The sequence below is a fragment of the Trypanosoma brucei genome, chromosome 10 (assembly GCF_000002445.2).
Source record: "Trypanosoma brucei brucei TREU927 chromosome 10, whole genome shotgun sequence".
In the NCBI taxonomy this organism is placed as follows: Eukaryota; Euglenozoa; class Kinetoplastea; order Trypanosomatida; family Trypanosomatidae; genus Trypanosoma; species Trypanosoma brucei.
This window is the reverse complement of record NC_007283.1, coordinates 2,458,445-2,474,323: the sequence shown is the minus strand read 5'-3', so window position 1 is coordinate 2,474,323 and position 15,879 is coordinate 2,458,445. Positions and strand designations below refer to the sequence as shown.

The 15,879-nt window shown below is 51.0% G+C and overlaps 8 protein-coding genes across 8 annotated transcripts, besides 4 other annotated features; 1 reads left to right on the top strand and 7 right to left on the bottom strand.

Moving 5' to 3' along the window:
• Positions 1–116: 116 nt before the first annotated feature.
• Tb10.6k15.0070 (procyclin-associated gene 4 (PAG4) polypeptide) lies at positions 117–1,238 on the top strand (the record flags this gene model as incomplete). The annotated part of the gene is made up of 1 exon (XM_818149.1): positions 117–1,238. The coding sequence occupies one exon, from the start codon at positions 117–119 to the stop codon at positions 1,236–1,238; it is 1,122 nt and encodes a 373-aa protein (XP_823242.1).
• Positions 1,239–1,801: 563 nt separating this feature from the next.
• Positions 1,802–1,834: a microsatellite.
• Positions 1,835–2,777: 943 nt separating this feature from the next.
• Positions 2,778–2,805: a sequence feature (AT_rich).
• Positions 2,806–2,927: 122 nt separating this feature from the next.
• Positions 2,928–4,337, bottom strand: Tb10.6k15.0080 (hypothetical protein, conserved; the record flags this gene model as incomplete). The annotated part of the gene is made up of 1 exon (XM_818148.1): positions 2,928–4,337. One exon carries the CDS (start codon positions 4,335–4,337, stop codon positions 2,928–2,930), a length of 1,410 nt encoding a protein of 469 aa, XP_823241.1.
• Positions 4,338–5,148: 811 nt separating this feature from the next.
• On the bottom strand, positions 5,149–7,689 carry Tb10.6k15.0090 (hypothetical protein, conserved; the record flags this gene model as incomplete). The annotated part of the gene is made up of 1 exon (XM_818147.1): positions 5,149–7,689. One exon carries the CDS (start codon positions 7,687–7,689, stop codon positions 5,149–5,151), a length of 2,541 nt encoding a protein of 846 aa, XP_823240.1.
• A 328-nt stretch (positions 7,690–8,017) lies between these two features.
• On the bottom strand, positions 8,018–8,920 carry Tb10.6k15.0100 (hypothetical protein, conserved; the record flags this gene model as incomplete). Its single annotated transcript, XM_818146.1, has 1 exon — positions 8,018–8,920. One exon carries the CDS (start codon positions 8,918–8,920, stop codon positions 8,018–8,020), a length of 903 nt encoding a protein of 300 aa, XP_823239.1.
• Positions 8,921–9,226: 306 nt separating this feature from the next.
• On the bottom strand, positions 9,227–10,561 carry Tb10.6k15.0110 (hypothetical protein, conserved; the record flags this gene model as incomplete). Its single annotated transcript, XM_818145.1, has 1 exon — positions 9,227–10,561. One exon carries the CDS (start codon positions 10,559–10,561, stop codon positions 9,227–9,229), a length of 1,335 nt encoding a protein of 444 aa, XP_823238.1.
• A 357-nt stretch (positions 10,562–10,918) lies between these two features.
• On the bottom strand, positions 10,919–12,295 carry Tb10.6k15.0120 (hypothetical protein, conserved; the record flags this gene model as incomplete). Its single annotated transcript, XM_818144.1, has 1 exon — positions 10,919–12,295. One exon carries the CDS (start codon positions 12,293–12,295, stop codon positions 10,919–10,921), a length of 1,377 nt encoding a protein of 458 aa, XP_823237.1.
• Positions 12,107–12,129: a microsatellite.
• Positions 12,241–12,458: a repeat region.
• A 28-nt stretch (positions 12,459–12,486) lies between these two features.
• Positions 12,487–14,472, bottom strand: Tb10.6k15.0130 (hypothetical protein, conserved; the record flags this gene model as incomplete). Its single annotated transcript, XM_818143.1, has 1 exon — positions 12,487–14,472. One exon carries the CDS (start codon positions 14,470–14,472, stop codon positions 12,487–12,489), a length of 1,986 nt encoding a protein of 661 aa, XP_823236.1.
• A 396-nt stretch (positions 14,473–14,868) lies between these two features.
• On the bottom strand, positions 14,869–15,864 carry Tb10.6k15.0140 (hypothetical protein, conserved; the record flags this gene model as incomplete). The annotated part of the gene is made up of 1 exon (XM_818142.1): positions 14,869–15,864. One exon carries the CDS (start codon positions 15,862–15,864, stop codon positions 14,869–14,871), a length of 996 nt encoding a protein of 331 aa, XP_823235.1.
• Between the last annotated feature and the right edge of the window lie 15 nt (positions 15,865–15,879).

The following is a 15,879-nucleotide window of genomic DNA, read 5'->3' as shown; positions in this document are numbered from 1 at the left end:
ATGTTTTCGGTGATTTACTCCATTATTCAAACGTTAGCACGAAAGATCTAGAAAATTAGTATAACAGAGGGGTTGATAAATCACATTTTTTTCCCTTTCGCGTTAGTTTTAGCGATATGACAACCATGGGGAAGACAATAAAAGGGCTAGTGGCGTTGGTGTTTATGCTGCATTCGTTCGGGAGCGCTGAAACAAACAGACCGCTGTCCGGTGAGGCGGCGCGAGGTATCTGCAGTGCATCTCGTATGCTGAAGAGTGGCGTGTACAGATATGTTTTGACTAAGACGGAGGCGGTCGAAAAGATGATGGAAAAGGTGAGTCACATGGGGAATTATGCGAAACTGAAGGTATTGAGAAGTAATTCGAGTGGCTTCGAGTGTACCAAGGCGAAGGTGTTTATAACATATACCCTTGAAGGGAAGAAAGCGATGATAAGGAAACTCGTGAAGAAACTGTGGGACGTCGGGACAAAACTTGTGGCAGCCGCGTCACTAGCTGCGGGGAGACTGGATGAAATGTTAAGTGTTTTCGTGGGGCCTATTGGGGGAAACGATAACAATAGCTATTGTGTCAAAGATCGCCAAAACTTCACGGGGTGCTTTGGGACGGCAAGTTTCGACGGCACTGGGGCTAGTGAAGACGGCGGTTTTGATGGTGATGGAAAGGAATTTGCAACCATGTTGGATGAAGCACTGCAGCTTAACAACACCGATCCACTGGAAAGCAGTGGTGCGAACTGCCACCTGACGAAGGGAGGAAATGGTGGGGGCTATCTTGTGCACATGGATTCCCGTAATAAAGGTTACAAAATCGAGCCAACAAAACACATTACCTGGGGTGACGGGATGCTCGGCATTAAGAAGGGCGGGGAAGCCAGCTCTGGAGCAAAGGGTACAGTTCGCGGAAGTTCTTACAGTTCAGATGTCGTATGGGAGGAACACCCGACCAAGACAGTGCCGACCCTGACATCGACCGCGAAACTTTTTGGAGAGTTTCAGAAGATCAACAAGGAGGTGCTGGCAGTGGTTGAGGATGCACTGGAAAGCTTGCAGGAAAAGAATATGACGACAAGCAAGGACACGAGCGGTAGCGGGAAACGGCTTCTTGACTACATGATCAGAAGGTGTGGGAATTTCACACACAAGCGACAAAAGAATTTTTTTGGGGACTCGGCGGTGCATTCGCATGGTGATTGGAGGGTTCGGTTGGTAATTTCGCTTGTCGCTGCGATGGTGTAAAGTGGTCTTGCAACACTTGCTTTTATTCAATGATGCTTTTATTCAATGATGAGGGTTCTCGCTCAGGTGGGGAGCCGTTTCATATTTTTTTTTTTGGTACAGTGTGTAATGACCGGGTTTGACTTTTTTTTTTTCAGTTAATAGCAGTGTCTGGTGAGGTGTAAGTCAAGAAGTGGGAAATGGCACTCTCGGAAGGAGATTCGATGCGGTTAAGAAATTGAGGTAGCTGAACAACTGTGAGGCACTTAATGCGAAAGAAGATGGCGTGGGAAGGAAAGCCATAAGGATTTCGACGAGATAGTCTTCGTTCCAGGACGGGAGGGCGGGGGGGGGGGAATGCTGTGAAGAAAACGCTGACCTGACAGGACGTAGTTAGCGGTTGTGCCGTAGACGGAGAATTCAAAACAGTGTTCCCCATAAGAGTGTGGAACCTCTCCCGGCCCCCGGATTCCCCCCCCCCGAAAAATGCGAGGTAGCGGAATGCATGAGCCCACGTTGAGGTGGTGGTGTCACCACTGCCGAGTCGCTAGCGATACGCCCCCGGCGGGGCTCAACCGTTCACGTATATATATATATATATATATATATATATATATGATATTCGTTTCTTCCCCCTTCAGCATGTACTTTCCGTAGCCCATCAAGGTGCTTTGCCACGGCTTTTGTACGGAATTCGCCTACTGTCCATGCCGATCGCTTACCCCTTATTTGATTTGATAAGTCTCGGCCCCGCATCTCTCGCAAATATTCGCGTGCTGAAGGAGCTCGTTGTTGCAACGGCAGTCGGTCTTTATAACTCCGAGATTCTATACTTGCTTACTTAGTGCCGTTGCCTTATGTGCGTTCTGCACATCTAATATTCAGGTAAATGAGAATCAGAGAGGCGGAGATAGACAGCAACTCAAATGAATTTGCAGCAGCTGTTCAGATGTTCCACGAAACTCTGTGATGAGAGGTTTTCGTTGGGCGTTTCCGACCGCTTCTGTCTTTTGAGGAAAGAGAGTTGCGCAAACTACCACGATCCATTTTTCCACGTTACATCGAGACGCAGCTGCACGTAGTTAATCTTACGCCGGCTACGGGTGGATTTTTTTTTTTTGTACGGCCTTAAACCCTTTGAATGCAGAAAACTGACGATAGTGTGACATTCTCATGATACACTCAAAGTATGTGGGAAGCAACACTCCGAGGAGGGACAGGGAAAACATGATCTGCATCTCTCTTTCGACATCTCCGTTGCTAATGCGGCAATCCCTGTTAATTTCCAACCGTGAACAGGAATTTAGCACTGACATATACATGGAAATAGTGCCCACTTGAGAGAAAAGCGAAAACGTTTTAAAGGCAAATTCACTCTACCCAAGCCCTCTCACCACAGCGGAAATACGAGCACCCATCCATGCAAATTGTGCGACTGCGCCTTTTATTACTGCGTTCCCCGTGTCTTCCCTGTCGCCCCCGGTTTGCACAGCAACCAACTGATTCTAACCGAAGGATGGGCATGTCCCGCAACAAAACGGGACGCAAACAACTAGGGGGAAAAATATAAATAAATATGTATATATATGCATTTGTATTTATGTGAAGCAATATGGCTAGCACCGCCCCTCGGGGAAAGCTTTGACGGTTGCGGTGGAGTAATGCTATTCTGTTTGCATTTTTTCATTTGTTAGGGAGGGGGGTTCCTTTCTACTTCGGCCGTTCACCTCCTGTATGGAGCTTGTTCTTTTCCCGGGACGTGGCCTTCAGCGCCGCTCTGCATAGCCGCAGCTCTCCTTCCACTTCCCGCAGTCTGCGTTCCAGTGCTGCGCAGGGCTCTGAGGGCCCAACGGATGCGGCACCGACGGAGAGGAGAAATTCCTCCGTCGCGTCCTTTTCCAAATCAAAGAAGTGTCGGTCCATTTTTTGTGCGACGTCGTCGTCGACCGGATACAGTGGTGGAAGCGGCGCCGCTACCGCCCCGAACAGGTCCTTGGGAAGGCAGTCGCCCCAATCTCCAGCGAACTGGCGGAGATGCTGCTGTAGCGAACGATGTTCATCTTCTAGTGGCGCCAATAACCGGTGGATGGCGCGCCGCATAACTATCCGGCGCTCCATCAATCTCTGTGCAACCTCCAACCCTTTCGGCAGTTGATGCAAATTATTCTCTTTCTGCACAACGTGGCAGTGCACAGCATCGCAGTATCGAGAACATGCCGACTGTTTTCGCCCGATCTTCGTTATATCAGTCAAAATCATACGCACCGCGTCGACCCTTCGCTTTACCTCCAGCATCAACGCAGATACGGCTGAGCAGCCATCGGCTTGCTCAGTTGTTTTGTAACTGTGCCAAGCCGACGTTGTCTGAATACTGTTTCCAAGTTCAACTTCCTTGCTAATGGCGTCCAAAACACTCGGTGCCATCGTCTGCGCTTCTTTAAGGTACCTTAACGCTCGTTGAAGCTTCACTTCTCCCTGTTCAACGGCGGTCTCAATTTCACTGGCATCTACAAGGGCTATCAATGAAAAATCGGGGTCATTAAAAACCTTTATGTCTTTTATTTTTTCTAAGGCATGGCTTATGCCCTCTTTCGCCGCATGGAAGCGCGGGGCCGTCTCGTTAACTTTCTTCACGCATAAATCCATCTGCCGTTCCATTTGTTCTCGATGGAGTTTCAGCGGCACAGCAAGCGCTGCAATCGCCTGTTTGAGGTTGAGCCAGCGCTCCTCTTCCATGTCCACCTTGGACTTTGTACGATGAGAGTGTTCCTTAGTCGAGGAGTATTGTTCCAGTAGGGCTTCGCTCAATAAAAGCGGAGTGAAGACCAGAAGTTTTTGTTTGTCCGCTATTGCTTCGTTGGGTCGCAACGGCCGCAGCGACGTGTAGTCAAAGCATTCTATGTACTTCCACCCTTCCGATGAGGGGTGACAATCTGCCATCGATGCGGACCTGCAATTGCGTATAAGAAGCACCAGATCCGATACGAATACCTTCTGGGAGCGCAACACAGGGATCGAGGATAGTTGACAGGTGGTGTGGGGTGTTGTCTCTTCCTGATACACCGTCATTGGAAGGCTATGCCCCGTGGAAGCGAGAACCAGCTGCACCGTGATGGCCATGCACCTCCTTTCCCCCCTGTCTTCTGAAAAGTATCAACAATACGAGGAAAATATATGTGCAAACCTCCGCGTGGGGCGCCAGCAGAAAAAATGGCACACCGACCCCCCCCCTTCCGTTTCCGCGCCTCTGGTTGACCGCTTTGCCTCACCTAAACCCTCCACGGGTTCAGCGTTAATCGGTACGAATCCGAAGACCTGAGAATCTTTCCTACCCGCCTGAAGGGATCAAATTGTGTGAAGAATCAACTTAACTACACTGGAAGAAGGAGTGAAGAAGGAGGGCAAATCAATACAAGGCTAAGTTGGATAAGAAAGGGATTAAATTGGGGTTAGGGCAAGAGAGGGAGGGGGAGGGGAAACAGCAAAACAGGGGAGGCAACCCGCCCACTCGTCCTGACTAGGCGAGAACGCGCATTTTGTCGGGTTGAATGCCAGTTGGCCATTGAAGAAGGGGATATCGTAGCGAACTAAACGCACATGCACGTAAAGGTTAGCGTAGCAGCTTGGAAATGGGGGAGGGGAAATAAATCAAATGACCGTCGCTACACGATTATTACCGCTTTGCCGTTTACACGCCGGCAACGCTCGCTGATGTACACGGTACTGCCCGCATACCGAGGAGGCACGCAGCGAGAGGGGAGAAAAAATAACTATGAACGCAACGGGTAACAAAAAAAAAACGACATCGAACTAACAAGAGTACGCCGGGGTTTCCAGCTAAGAGACATATCAAAGAAGGGGGAGCGAGGGGTTTCAAAGCAAGCTCGCATGCCTCCAGCATGGTGCAATAAATTTAGTCTCGCGTCGGTAGTCAAAGAACTGAGCAAGCATGCTGCGTACGCTGACTTCCACCCAGACATCGGTGGAATTTATCAACTGACGTGCCGTAAACATCAAATTCCTCGAGATGGGGCAAAGAGCTATGAAGCCGCTCCACATTCGTGATTCGGCTACACTTCGTAAGCGCTAGAGTTTCCAGCTGGATGCAATTTGATAAGCCAGCGATACCCTTGTCCGTAACATTTGTTTTTTCTAAATGGAGTTCCCGAAGAAAGGGTAGCTTTCCTAGACAGTTGACGTTGGTAACGTAACGACACTCACTCAAGTTCAACTTCCTTAACGCGTAACATTTGGAAAGACCTTTAATACCTTCTGTTGTTACACTTGTTCTCGAAAGGTCGATATCCTCCAGTGACTGCAGTGCGCTCAAGCAATTCACGTCCGTTATATCAGCGCATTCAGTCATTTGGAGCTTTCTCAAATTCACACACGAGGCGATGTGAGTCATGAACTCACCCGTCACTCTTATGTTTCTCAGCAGGAGTTCTCTGAGGTTGGGCAATTGGGAAAGAGCACTAAGTTCGGTGACGGAATGACAGTGTTGCATGTCGAGGTGCTGCAAAGAGCGGCACGATGCCAGAAGACTGCGAATGCCGGCGTTGGAAATAGTGCTCTTCCTCAGTGACAGTTCCTGCAGGTACGGCAATCGCACCTCGCCCACCGTCCCCAATCGCTTCGACTCATTTAGGGTCACTCTTCTCAAGGAAGGAGCGCCAGTCAACCCACCGATATCCGTCAAATTCATTTGGTCAGCAACAACTTGCTGCAAATTGGGGAGTGGCCGCAGAAACTCGAGGTGTGTGATTAAACAGCACTCGCTCACGTCAACGTACTCTAGCGACACACACTTCGGGAGGGAGGAGATTCCCTCGTTTGTCACGTTGGTACCCGCAAGGTCCAGCGTCTTCAAATTCCTCAGCCCCTCCAAGCACTTCACGTCCGTCAGTAGGTGGCAGTAGCGGAAAGACAAAAATTCAAGTTTTTTGCACGCTACCACTTGGCAGACGTTTGCGTCCATAATTCCCGTCCTTTCTGTGTCAAGTTTCACTAACTCCCGCAGTGTCTCCAAGAAGTGCAAATCTTTCACGGAACTACAATCTTTTAACAACAAGAACGTAAGCCCCTCACACCGTCCAATGGGGTCCAGATTCTGCTCTCCAATATCCGTTCCACTTAGGTCCAAGTGCTTCAGCAAACGCAACTCACTAAGAAACGAAACTTCCACTACATCCCTACAGTAGGCGACATTCAGCTCCACAAGATAACGACACGCTCTCAGCGACTCGAGCCAGCGACTCCTCACGTTTGTGTGCGAGAGATCCAACGTGCGCAGGCAGGTTAGCGCAGCCAGCCACCGCACATCCGATACGCGGCGGCAGCAGGAAAGTTTCAGTTGCTGGAGCTGCCTGCAATGAACGAAAGAGGCGCAACCTGCGTCCCCTACCCAGTTATCCCTCAGATCAAGTTCAACCAAACTTCCAAGGCTCGAAATAAACTCGACGGCGGTGGGACGATTAAAGACAGAAAATCGCAGGACCTCCAAGTCGCGTAGCTTTCGTAGACCCTGAACACCCTCTTCAGGTATCCTGTTGCGCGAAACTATTAGCGTTCGCAAGTTCCGCAACGACCCAAGACAGTTCAGACTCCTCAGTTTCATACAGTTGTCAAGCATCACATATTGCAGTGAAAAACACTTGCTAATTGGCGGTAACCCTTCGTCGGTTATGGTACAATTTAATACAGATAGATGTGTCAGCCGCTGTAAAGCAGCAAAACACTCCAATGAGACCAAACCGCAACACGAATCCACTACAACTCGTTCCAAATTTGTGCATTCGCAAAAGTACGACATGATTTGATTACTGAGCGGTGTTGCGAACAAGGTGAGGCTTCGTAGGCACCTTAAAACCCCCAAACTTGTTACACCGGATAGATAAAACGTTCTCGCATCTCGCCTGTTCGTTGCACGGCTGTTGAGAATGGACGTCACACTGCACAGGCTCGCCTCTGACTCACTAAAGCAGTTGCGTACTGTTAGTGACTCAAGATCACGGGCCATAGAAACGATGTGCATCATTTCATTTGTTACCGCAGACTTGAGTATTACCATCTTCTTAATGTTCAGTGCCTTTTTGAGTCGGATTATAAGAGGCATGTTCTCCTTTCCTGCGTGATCGACCACAAGTGATGTGAACGGGTAGCGTTTGTACCACCACAACCCAAATACCGCAGACTGGAGACTTTGCTTGTTACTTGCGGCCAACTCCAATTCTTCCGGGGCTACAAAACGCACATCATCACATTTCTTTACGTCATTGTTTTTATGGATGACACGAAGTCCACCAATTGCGCATCCGGTCTCTTCCACCGCCCGTCGCGCTGTGGGGCTGACCGCCAAAAGGGCGAGCGGAGCACATCCTCGTCTGTACGACACAATAACCGTGAGTAACTGCGCTGGTGGTGTGTTGGGAAAGCGCGCTCGCCTGAAGTTAACAGCGATGGGATCAGCCATTACACCAACTTTTTACTGTGCTGGGGTCAGTGCCCAACAACGTTCAAGTACAGACAAAGATCCTCCCTGAGTGGAAAACTAAAAACCTGATTCGTCCCCTTCCTTGCCCTATCGCTATTATTGTTTAACGGCAGCTGTCGAAGGAGTGCAAAAAGGGAAAGCGTAAAAAAAAAATTCGCATAGCAACTTGCCCCCTGGATAACTCAACAGCGACAAAGCTTTACTTCGGTTAGCGGCATGCTGCGCAGCGCCAACAACTTGACCTGGAAGCCACGGGAAGTGATGAACAAATGAAGCGGCTGAGGGGAATTATGCAAAGCTCACAAGGTTACGCGGACCTCAGCGAGCCCAAGAAACTTAACACCTCCTCAAGCGCCGTTGCCTCAAACAACCCCTGATCGTACAAGGGACACTGCTTCAGCGTCCGGGTGCCGCTCGCATCATCTTCAATCGTTCGTAGTGCGGCGGACACTGACGGAGGGCAAAAGGAAACAGACTTTTGCCCTGGGCCGAAAAGTGTAACGGCCATAATAAAGAGCAGCAAATTCTCCACAATGGACATTAGCTGATGCAGAAACACAGCAACACGGGGGAGAAAGCGAAGATACTGGGGTTGAAAGTCCGTGACGGAAAGTCGACTCACGCTCGCGCAACGTCTAAACAGGGACCGCACGGTGTGGCACATCTTTTCACGAAATGTGGGAGCCTTCTTGATACTTTCTTGCAAGTAGCTCCCCAGAAGTTCGTCTGGAAGCACCCGGGCCGCGGAGGACGGGTCGTCTGTCAAAGGAATATGTGTTGTCTCGACTAACATTACCCTTGCAGTGCCGCCACTCCCTACGGCACCGTAGCCCTTCAGGTACTCGTACCAGTACATCAAATCCGTTGCACTCTCAATATTGTGGTGGTCATATACAAATATCACGCCGTGGAAAGTCATTAAACTAAGGGGGAAATGGCCGCTGCGACCAAAATTACGGTTGCCTCCAACTTCCACGAACGCAATGTGGCGCTCATTGTCGCTTACGTGGGTCGAGGAACCGAATTTATTTTCCCGGTGTGTGCTGATCACCTCCACGTTGAAGCCAACGGTATGCCCCCGTGCACGCAGAGGACCTTCTCTCCTCTCTACCGTGGATCGGTGCAGCCGCTGAAGAAACAACGTTTTCCCAACTCCCGTATGCCCAACTACCAGGACACGCAGTAAGTCAGGCGAATCCGCAGCGCCCATGCTCAGTCGAACCTAACACGATAAACGTGTGGTATTGGGGGTAATGCGTCTCCTTTCTGTCTCAACCTTTACCTTACACCTTCCCTACGCTCCAACACACCACAGCCTTCGGACAGTCCTAGAAGATTGTTATGGAGGTGGAGGCAAGTAGGGTAATTCCCGAAACAGGGTAATAACAAAGCACTCCCAAATTAGTGTATTGAAATGACGGTGAAGATATTAGCATGTGGGCGCGTTCCCTTTCTTACCGCAACAGCTTCGCACGTGAAGTGAACCTTTCGGGTTCCAGTGCTTTGCTACTCGAATTTACTCCTTCGTGCGCCACACCTTAGCACTCTTGTCGCTTTCCGCCGTAATCAATCGCGATCCGGAGGCGTCGAATGCAAGGCCGTTAATTCCGCCCTCCCCTGGTAGAGTACCAGGTACGGACCGCGTTTTTGTCGCCTGGTACGGCCCCTGCTGTGGATGTGACCAGTCAAAGAACAAAAGCCTTCCTTCTTGGCTTCCCACCGCCAGCACATTCCGCGGGCTGACGCTACAACAACTCCAACGCTGCGGTTCCTGCTCCTTCTCCTTCTTCGTTTCCTTGCCGTTATCCAGTGTGGAGGCGTTGAAAAGAAACTCCCCCGTTGGTAGTGACCATACGCGAATGTTGTCAGCTCCACACGAAACTAATACTCTCTGCCGACTCAGTGCCAGCCCACGTACAGGTTTCTTGTGCCTTGTGAGTCGGGTGAAGGCGCGACCTGAAGCTATGTCCCACAGATAAACCATTCCGTCACTACCTCCAGATATCGCTTGCGGATCCTCCTGCTGAACAGCAAGGGACATTACACTGTCGCTGTGGCCTAACAGTAGGTGGACGCAGGAGCGTGTACGGACATCCCACACCCGCACGGTCTTATCCCGGCCACCGCTAAGCACAATATCAAGCGATGGGTGTGTGCTTACACAGTGAACGGAGCCTTTGTGGCCGTGGAAATCGCGTATGATTTCGTTGCGTTCAAGGTCCCAACACTTCACCGAGTGATCATCACTACCAGTAAACATGTACGGTGACAATGTGCTGAGCGAGAGGGCTCTGACACCTTCCTTATGCCCAGTAAGGTTGAGCTTAAGCGCACCGGTGGTCAGATCCCAGACTTTAACTACGCCATCCCCGCCTCCTGTAGCGAACCACGAATTGCTAGGATCTACTGCAGCACCCCACACCCAGCCTCGGTGGCCTACCAACACTTTGGCCATCTTCCACGAGGGTGGAGCCGTATACGGCTCGAAGGAAGGGCCAGCGGCACCAACGATGCGCTCACCTAGAGATGAAGCACGAGCCTTCAGAACGCTTGGGTCAACCGAGACAACAGCAGTGTGGTCAGACCTTGACCGCTTTTGTGCTGCAGTTCGTTCCGGAGGCTCCCCTTGCAGCTTGGACTCCTGAAATACGACAACGGCACGACCATCTTTTCGCTCCACATCCTTTTCTGGACACGCCGCGACGTGCGGATACTCGGAATGGAGCAGCACGTCACGGCGCAACCGCCACGCAACATCCGTTTCCTGTGGAACACGGAGCTGGGGAGTACCACGCATCTCGCGTCCAAGCTGCGCATTCTCCTTTATTAGGGATGCCAGCTCACATTTCATGTCTGCCGCACGGCACTCTTACCACCCCAACCGTCACTTGGATTCTTACCTTCCTATGTTACACGAGTAAAAACAATCAAGACGAAAAGGGACTTGAAACGAAAGGAAGTAAACGGGGTGCCGGCATCAAACTAAAAATAGAAACAGAGTGGAGGAACATGTACTTGTAGTGCACGGTGAATGCGTGGGGATGGTGACGGGAATGACTAACGGCCACCGAAAATAGTTTTACTAGAGACTTCGGGTGGTCTCTGCTCGAATAGCAGAGGCGCTAACATCCGAGCGTATGCTGGGAAAGACGCGTTATGTGAAATTGAGAATTTCCGACGAGCTTCGTTGCGCATCGACAGCTTTTCTTTACCCTTTCCCTTCCTCCTCCTCCTCCTCCACTGCCGGGGAATCCTCGCGGACAGCTTCAAGTGCTGTGGCAGGGTCAGTGTCGGGGACATTTATCTCTCGCCAGGTGGTTTTACGCACCTTCAGTTCATCAGCTAGGCCACTGAGTGCTGTGTTTCTAAACAACTGCATCAGCAGTGTTTTGGTGAAGTTGACAGGAGTGTATCCATCGCTTACCATAGTCGCATAAACTTGGAGCGCGGCATTCAACTCGGACGCCACCGCACATGCATTAATCACAGTGTTGTACGTGACCTCGTTGGGGCGAACGCGGGTCGGGTCGCGCATCTCGTTGAGCAAATCCACCGCAGGTTTCCAAACACCCCCCCGCCTGCACCCGTCCATTGCAGCGGTGTATGTGAAGACATTTGGCGCTACAAAAAGTTCCTCGCAATCGCGAAGTATTTTTATCGCTCGTTCCCATTCGCCGGAACGAGCACACGCGTTAACAAGAGCTGTCATGGTTTGCACGTTGGGTGGTACATCTGCCAACCTCATATGGGCGAACATGCGGAGCGCAACGTCTGCTTTCTCGGCGCTGGCGCAGGCATTAATCACAGCCGTGTACGTGTAGACGTTGGGTTTCACTTCGTTCTTCGTCATCTGGTCAAAAATGGACATGGCTGCTTCCCATTTCCCAGCACGACCGCAAGCACTAATTACAGTTGTATAATGAAAGACATTGCTCTGCACGATGTTGGCCTGCTGCAATTGTAAAAAGGTGCTAATCGCTGCTTCCCAATTCCCCGCCTTAGAGAGTGCCACTAATTCATCAGTAAGCCAGCGCGACGCCCAACCTGCTACGCGAGCCTGTGAAAGCATTGCCATGACACGGCGCTGGGGTGAACAAAATGTCTGCGATGGCAACCGAAAACAAAGAAAGCACCTACGCGCGGCTTTGCTGTACACAACAGAAATTAGTGATACCCGCACTTTTTCCAGTACCGTTGGGTCAGTTCGGGCTGTGGTGATACAGGACTCCGCCGGGCTCAATGAAAGGTATAAAATTGGCAGCCGTTCAGTTTCGGTGGTAGACGACGACAGCAAACAGGATGAGCAAAAGTAACCAGAAAGTGAGAAAGAGGAGGAACAGTTGGTTGTGAAGTAAGTGAGACCGATGAATAGCATCACACAAGAACAATAATTAAAACACACACACACACACACACACAAAAGAAAAACAGATTTTGGACGGTTTGTGGGGGCACAGCAACACAGACTGAACTCACGATTATCGTGGCTGTTCTCTGCCCTCATTGATGTGGCGTGGGACCTGCGGTTTCCCATGGCGATGCCGGCCACCTCAACGTGGTGCCAGGGTCCATTACCCCGTTTCATCGGGGGAAGCCAAGAGCCAGCAGCCTTCCTCTCCTTTGGAACATTTCTTTGCTCCGGCTACGGCATCATACAGCACAGGGATCAGCAGCGTCTTGCTGGGACACCGTTTTTGACTTGTCGGTCCCTGGGCACGTACCAGCGTGTCATCAGCAGTATCACCTGCTGCACTCTCATTGAATTTAAAAATATCGTCACCAGGGGCCCCGCGTTCGTTGGTGGTGGCACCTCGCAGATGCCGGTTCTCGCTTCCCATCAAGCGCCTCGATAACCTCCTGCTGAGTAAATAAATCTGTGTGACGATTACCCTCTCGCTCTTCCACCTCGCTGTTACATCCCTGTGAAGCTGTGGCGGAACTCAAGCAGCGCGTGCGCGATGCGCGTCCGCTTGACAGGTTAAACGGCTTAATGACAGTTGGGCCCCGCGCACTTGAAGAAGACAAGCGACCAAGGTTTTCGTACCTCGCCCGCAAGTCGTCTCGTTGCCGTTTTGCCTCAGCTTGGCGCTGCAGATAGGCGGTTACCCCGGAGACGCGAGCCTCCACTCTATATTCTTTTTGCCTCTCTGGCGACACTTCCCTTTGGCGCCGTTGCTGATACCCGTCTGTACACGTCTTCGGCCTGAATGTACAAGCAAAGAGTTCTTCCATTGCCAGTCGTTGCTTGCGTTCGCGTAACTGTGCTTGCCGCTCTTCCACAGCACGCTTCTGTCGCTGATAAAACTCCTCAGCCTCTTCGGGCCCTACAGTCCGTGCATTGCTGTTTTTATTCTTCGCCTTTTCTTCCCTTTCCTCATTTCCCTCGTCGTATGATCCGAATATATTGACATCTGATGCACACCGCCTCCGCTGCGTAGATGCTGCCAAACGCTTCACGACATCCGGCTCACGCCTGGAGTGTGCGATAACATATGCTGTTCCAGGTGCAAGTTGTGGACGAAAGGAACAACCATCATCCTTATCAAGACGGTCTTTGCATTTCTTGGATTCTTTACCAACTCCGTAGCCGCCGAGGTAAAGGCGTTCTACTTGTTCCTCAATCATTGCTGGGTCAATGCGCGGAATTTCGGCAGCCTTTCTATCATTCTCTTCGAGGGCCAATGCAAGTCGTCGCTGGTGCTCCTCCCGCACTTGCTGGTACAACTCCTGTCGGCGAACGAAATTCTGCTCGAAGAGGGCCCTGTGTTGCCCATGGTAAATCCAGTCGTTGGTTAACGGGCTCGTGGTCGGTTTGCCGGATCCACTGAACTCTCGTTTTTGTTGCCGCACAACCTCTTCTTGCCGTCGTCGCTGTCTATGTAACCCTTCGGCGTAGAGCAGTGCTCCACGATCCTTGGCGTTGTACTGAGCCCTTCGCTCACGGTCGATCGCGTCTGACGTACTGCACACCTTTGGGCGAAATGGATGTTGCTCCAGAAGGGCCTTTTGGGCAAGCGCCCGTTCCTTTTCGCGCTCTATGATTAAATGTTGCGAACGGTAGGCAATATCCCTCTCTTCCTTCTTTGGGGCGTTGTTTCGCTCCCTCCGAGGAAGCAAACCGTTGCGCATTTCCTTCAGTTCCTCTCGCCGACGCTCCTCTTGAAGCAAACGACGGCTCTCCTCTATGGTCTTGCCGTAGTGAAGGAGTCTTTCCTCCACCGGAACGTTAAGCGAGCGCACGTTAAGCGCACTCTTCGGCTCCCCCGCTGCGTTGACACGAGGCTTAAAGGCATCCCGTAGCGCTTCTTCCTCCTTGAGTTCCTTCTCTGCCTTTAGTTGAGCAATTCGAGCGTCCCGTTTCTTCGCCCTCTCGGTAAGTCGCATGAACACCTGTGTCCGTCGATCTGACTCAGGTTGGGGTGCCCCTGCTGACGCACTGCGGGTGTGCCCATCCGAGGAAATCACACGAGGTTTAAAGGTGCATTCCTTTTCTATTTCAGCGCGGAGTATACGCTCCCGTTCATGTCGCTTGATAGCGCGAAGCCGCTCTTCGACGACGTGGCGTTCCCACGAACCTAACGGATAGCGAGCCAAAGCTGCAATCTCACCGAAAGGTTTAGTCTTCGCCGCTGGTACGGGTGATTCACCACCCGTAGATGACCTACTCGAGCTCCCGCTCAATGATCGCGTGAATAAAACCGAAATCGCTGTGGCATCTTCCACGTAGTACTCAACAGTGCCGTCAGATTCGGCGTCTGTCATGTTTTCCTTATTGCTCCACACAACCACCCGCGAGGAGGTGAGGGCCGCTTACACATTTATGAGAGAAAAAATGTGGGAAGTTTACACATTGCACCGGAAAAGGCGGCCAAAAAACAGGGAAACACTCTCGTTGCTTTAAAAGGCACGCACCTCAGAAGTGATGAACCCACTTTGAGGGCACAACTAGATGCTTAGGGACAAGCCAATAGCGACAAAAAATGGAGCGGAGTGTTAGTTGCCCAGATACATGAAGGACAAAACGAATCAAAACCTCCTCTCTTTAAACATCGAAATACATCGGGGAGCCCCTTGGAAACATTCTTCACCTTGTTTTTCTTCCTTGCCTTCGGTACTTTTTATAAGTTGTTTTGCATGCAGTAAAAATACATAGGTTCCTTACGAAGCTTTCACTGAGGAAGCGGCTTGAGCAAAAGATGATACCTGTAGGACCGATTTTCTCTTCTTTTCATCCTCAGCTGCTTTAATTCGGTTGTTCTTCTCAGTCTCGGTGCGGAATTCGTCTTCATCAGCAAGAAACTGAAGAATGGCGGCCACATGCTCGCTTTCTGCTGCTTTCAACACGCGACGAAGTTCATCACACGTGTCGTTGAAATACGACACGGTGACACGATTGCATCCTGTGTGATCCCTCACGCCCTCTAGGACAGTTCCTACTTCCTCGTCGGACGGCTTGTATTGCACGTTGTGGGCAAGCATGAGAAGCAATGGAACCTTAATCACACCGACGGACCTCCGCAGCACGTCAAATTCCTTGCGAATGCAAGGGTTCCAAACGGCTTCCTGGAGGGTGGGGAAGCCTCCGCCTGCAAGGCGTGCAGGGGTAATAGGGATGTCGTAGTGCTTGAGCATCGCAAGAGAATCTTCACCGCGGCCCTCTGCCATTAGCTTTTCGACATGCTCTTTTCGCGCTGCGCACCCCTCAGGAGTGAACAATGGGTTCTCAGGGTCGCAGACGACACCATGAAGTATGACGCGTGTGATAGAACTCTTGTGGGCACTATTTTCGAGCAGCTCAAACACCAACTGAGTTCCTGTGCTTGTTGCGAATAGTGCCACTTCATTCATACAGTGGTCCCTCAACAAAATACCAATGAGGTCATCCACATCTTCGGCATCATGTGCGTGGTCCTGTGGACCGGAGCCGATCTTCCCGCTTGGCACCTCAACTTGAACGAAGGCCCAATCCCCCTGGAGTTCCTCAGCAAGGTTGGTGAAGTAGTCAAAGCTTAATAAGGACTCAGTCTGTCCTCCTACCCACAAAACGCACCGACGGGCGTCCATATTCATCATGAAAACGGGTATCTTACAGTAGGGATCTTTGTAGTAGGTAAACAAGTGGCCCTGAACGGGCTCGGGCCGGGACCGGTACATAGTAGCTTGTGAAGG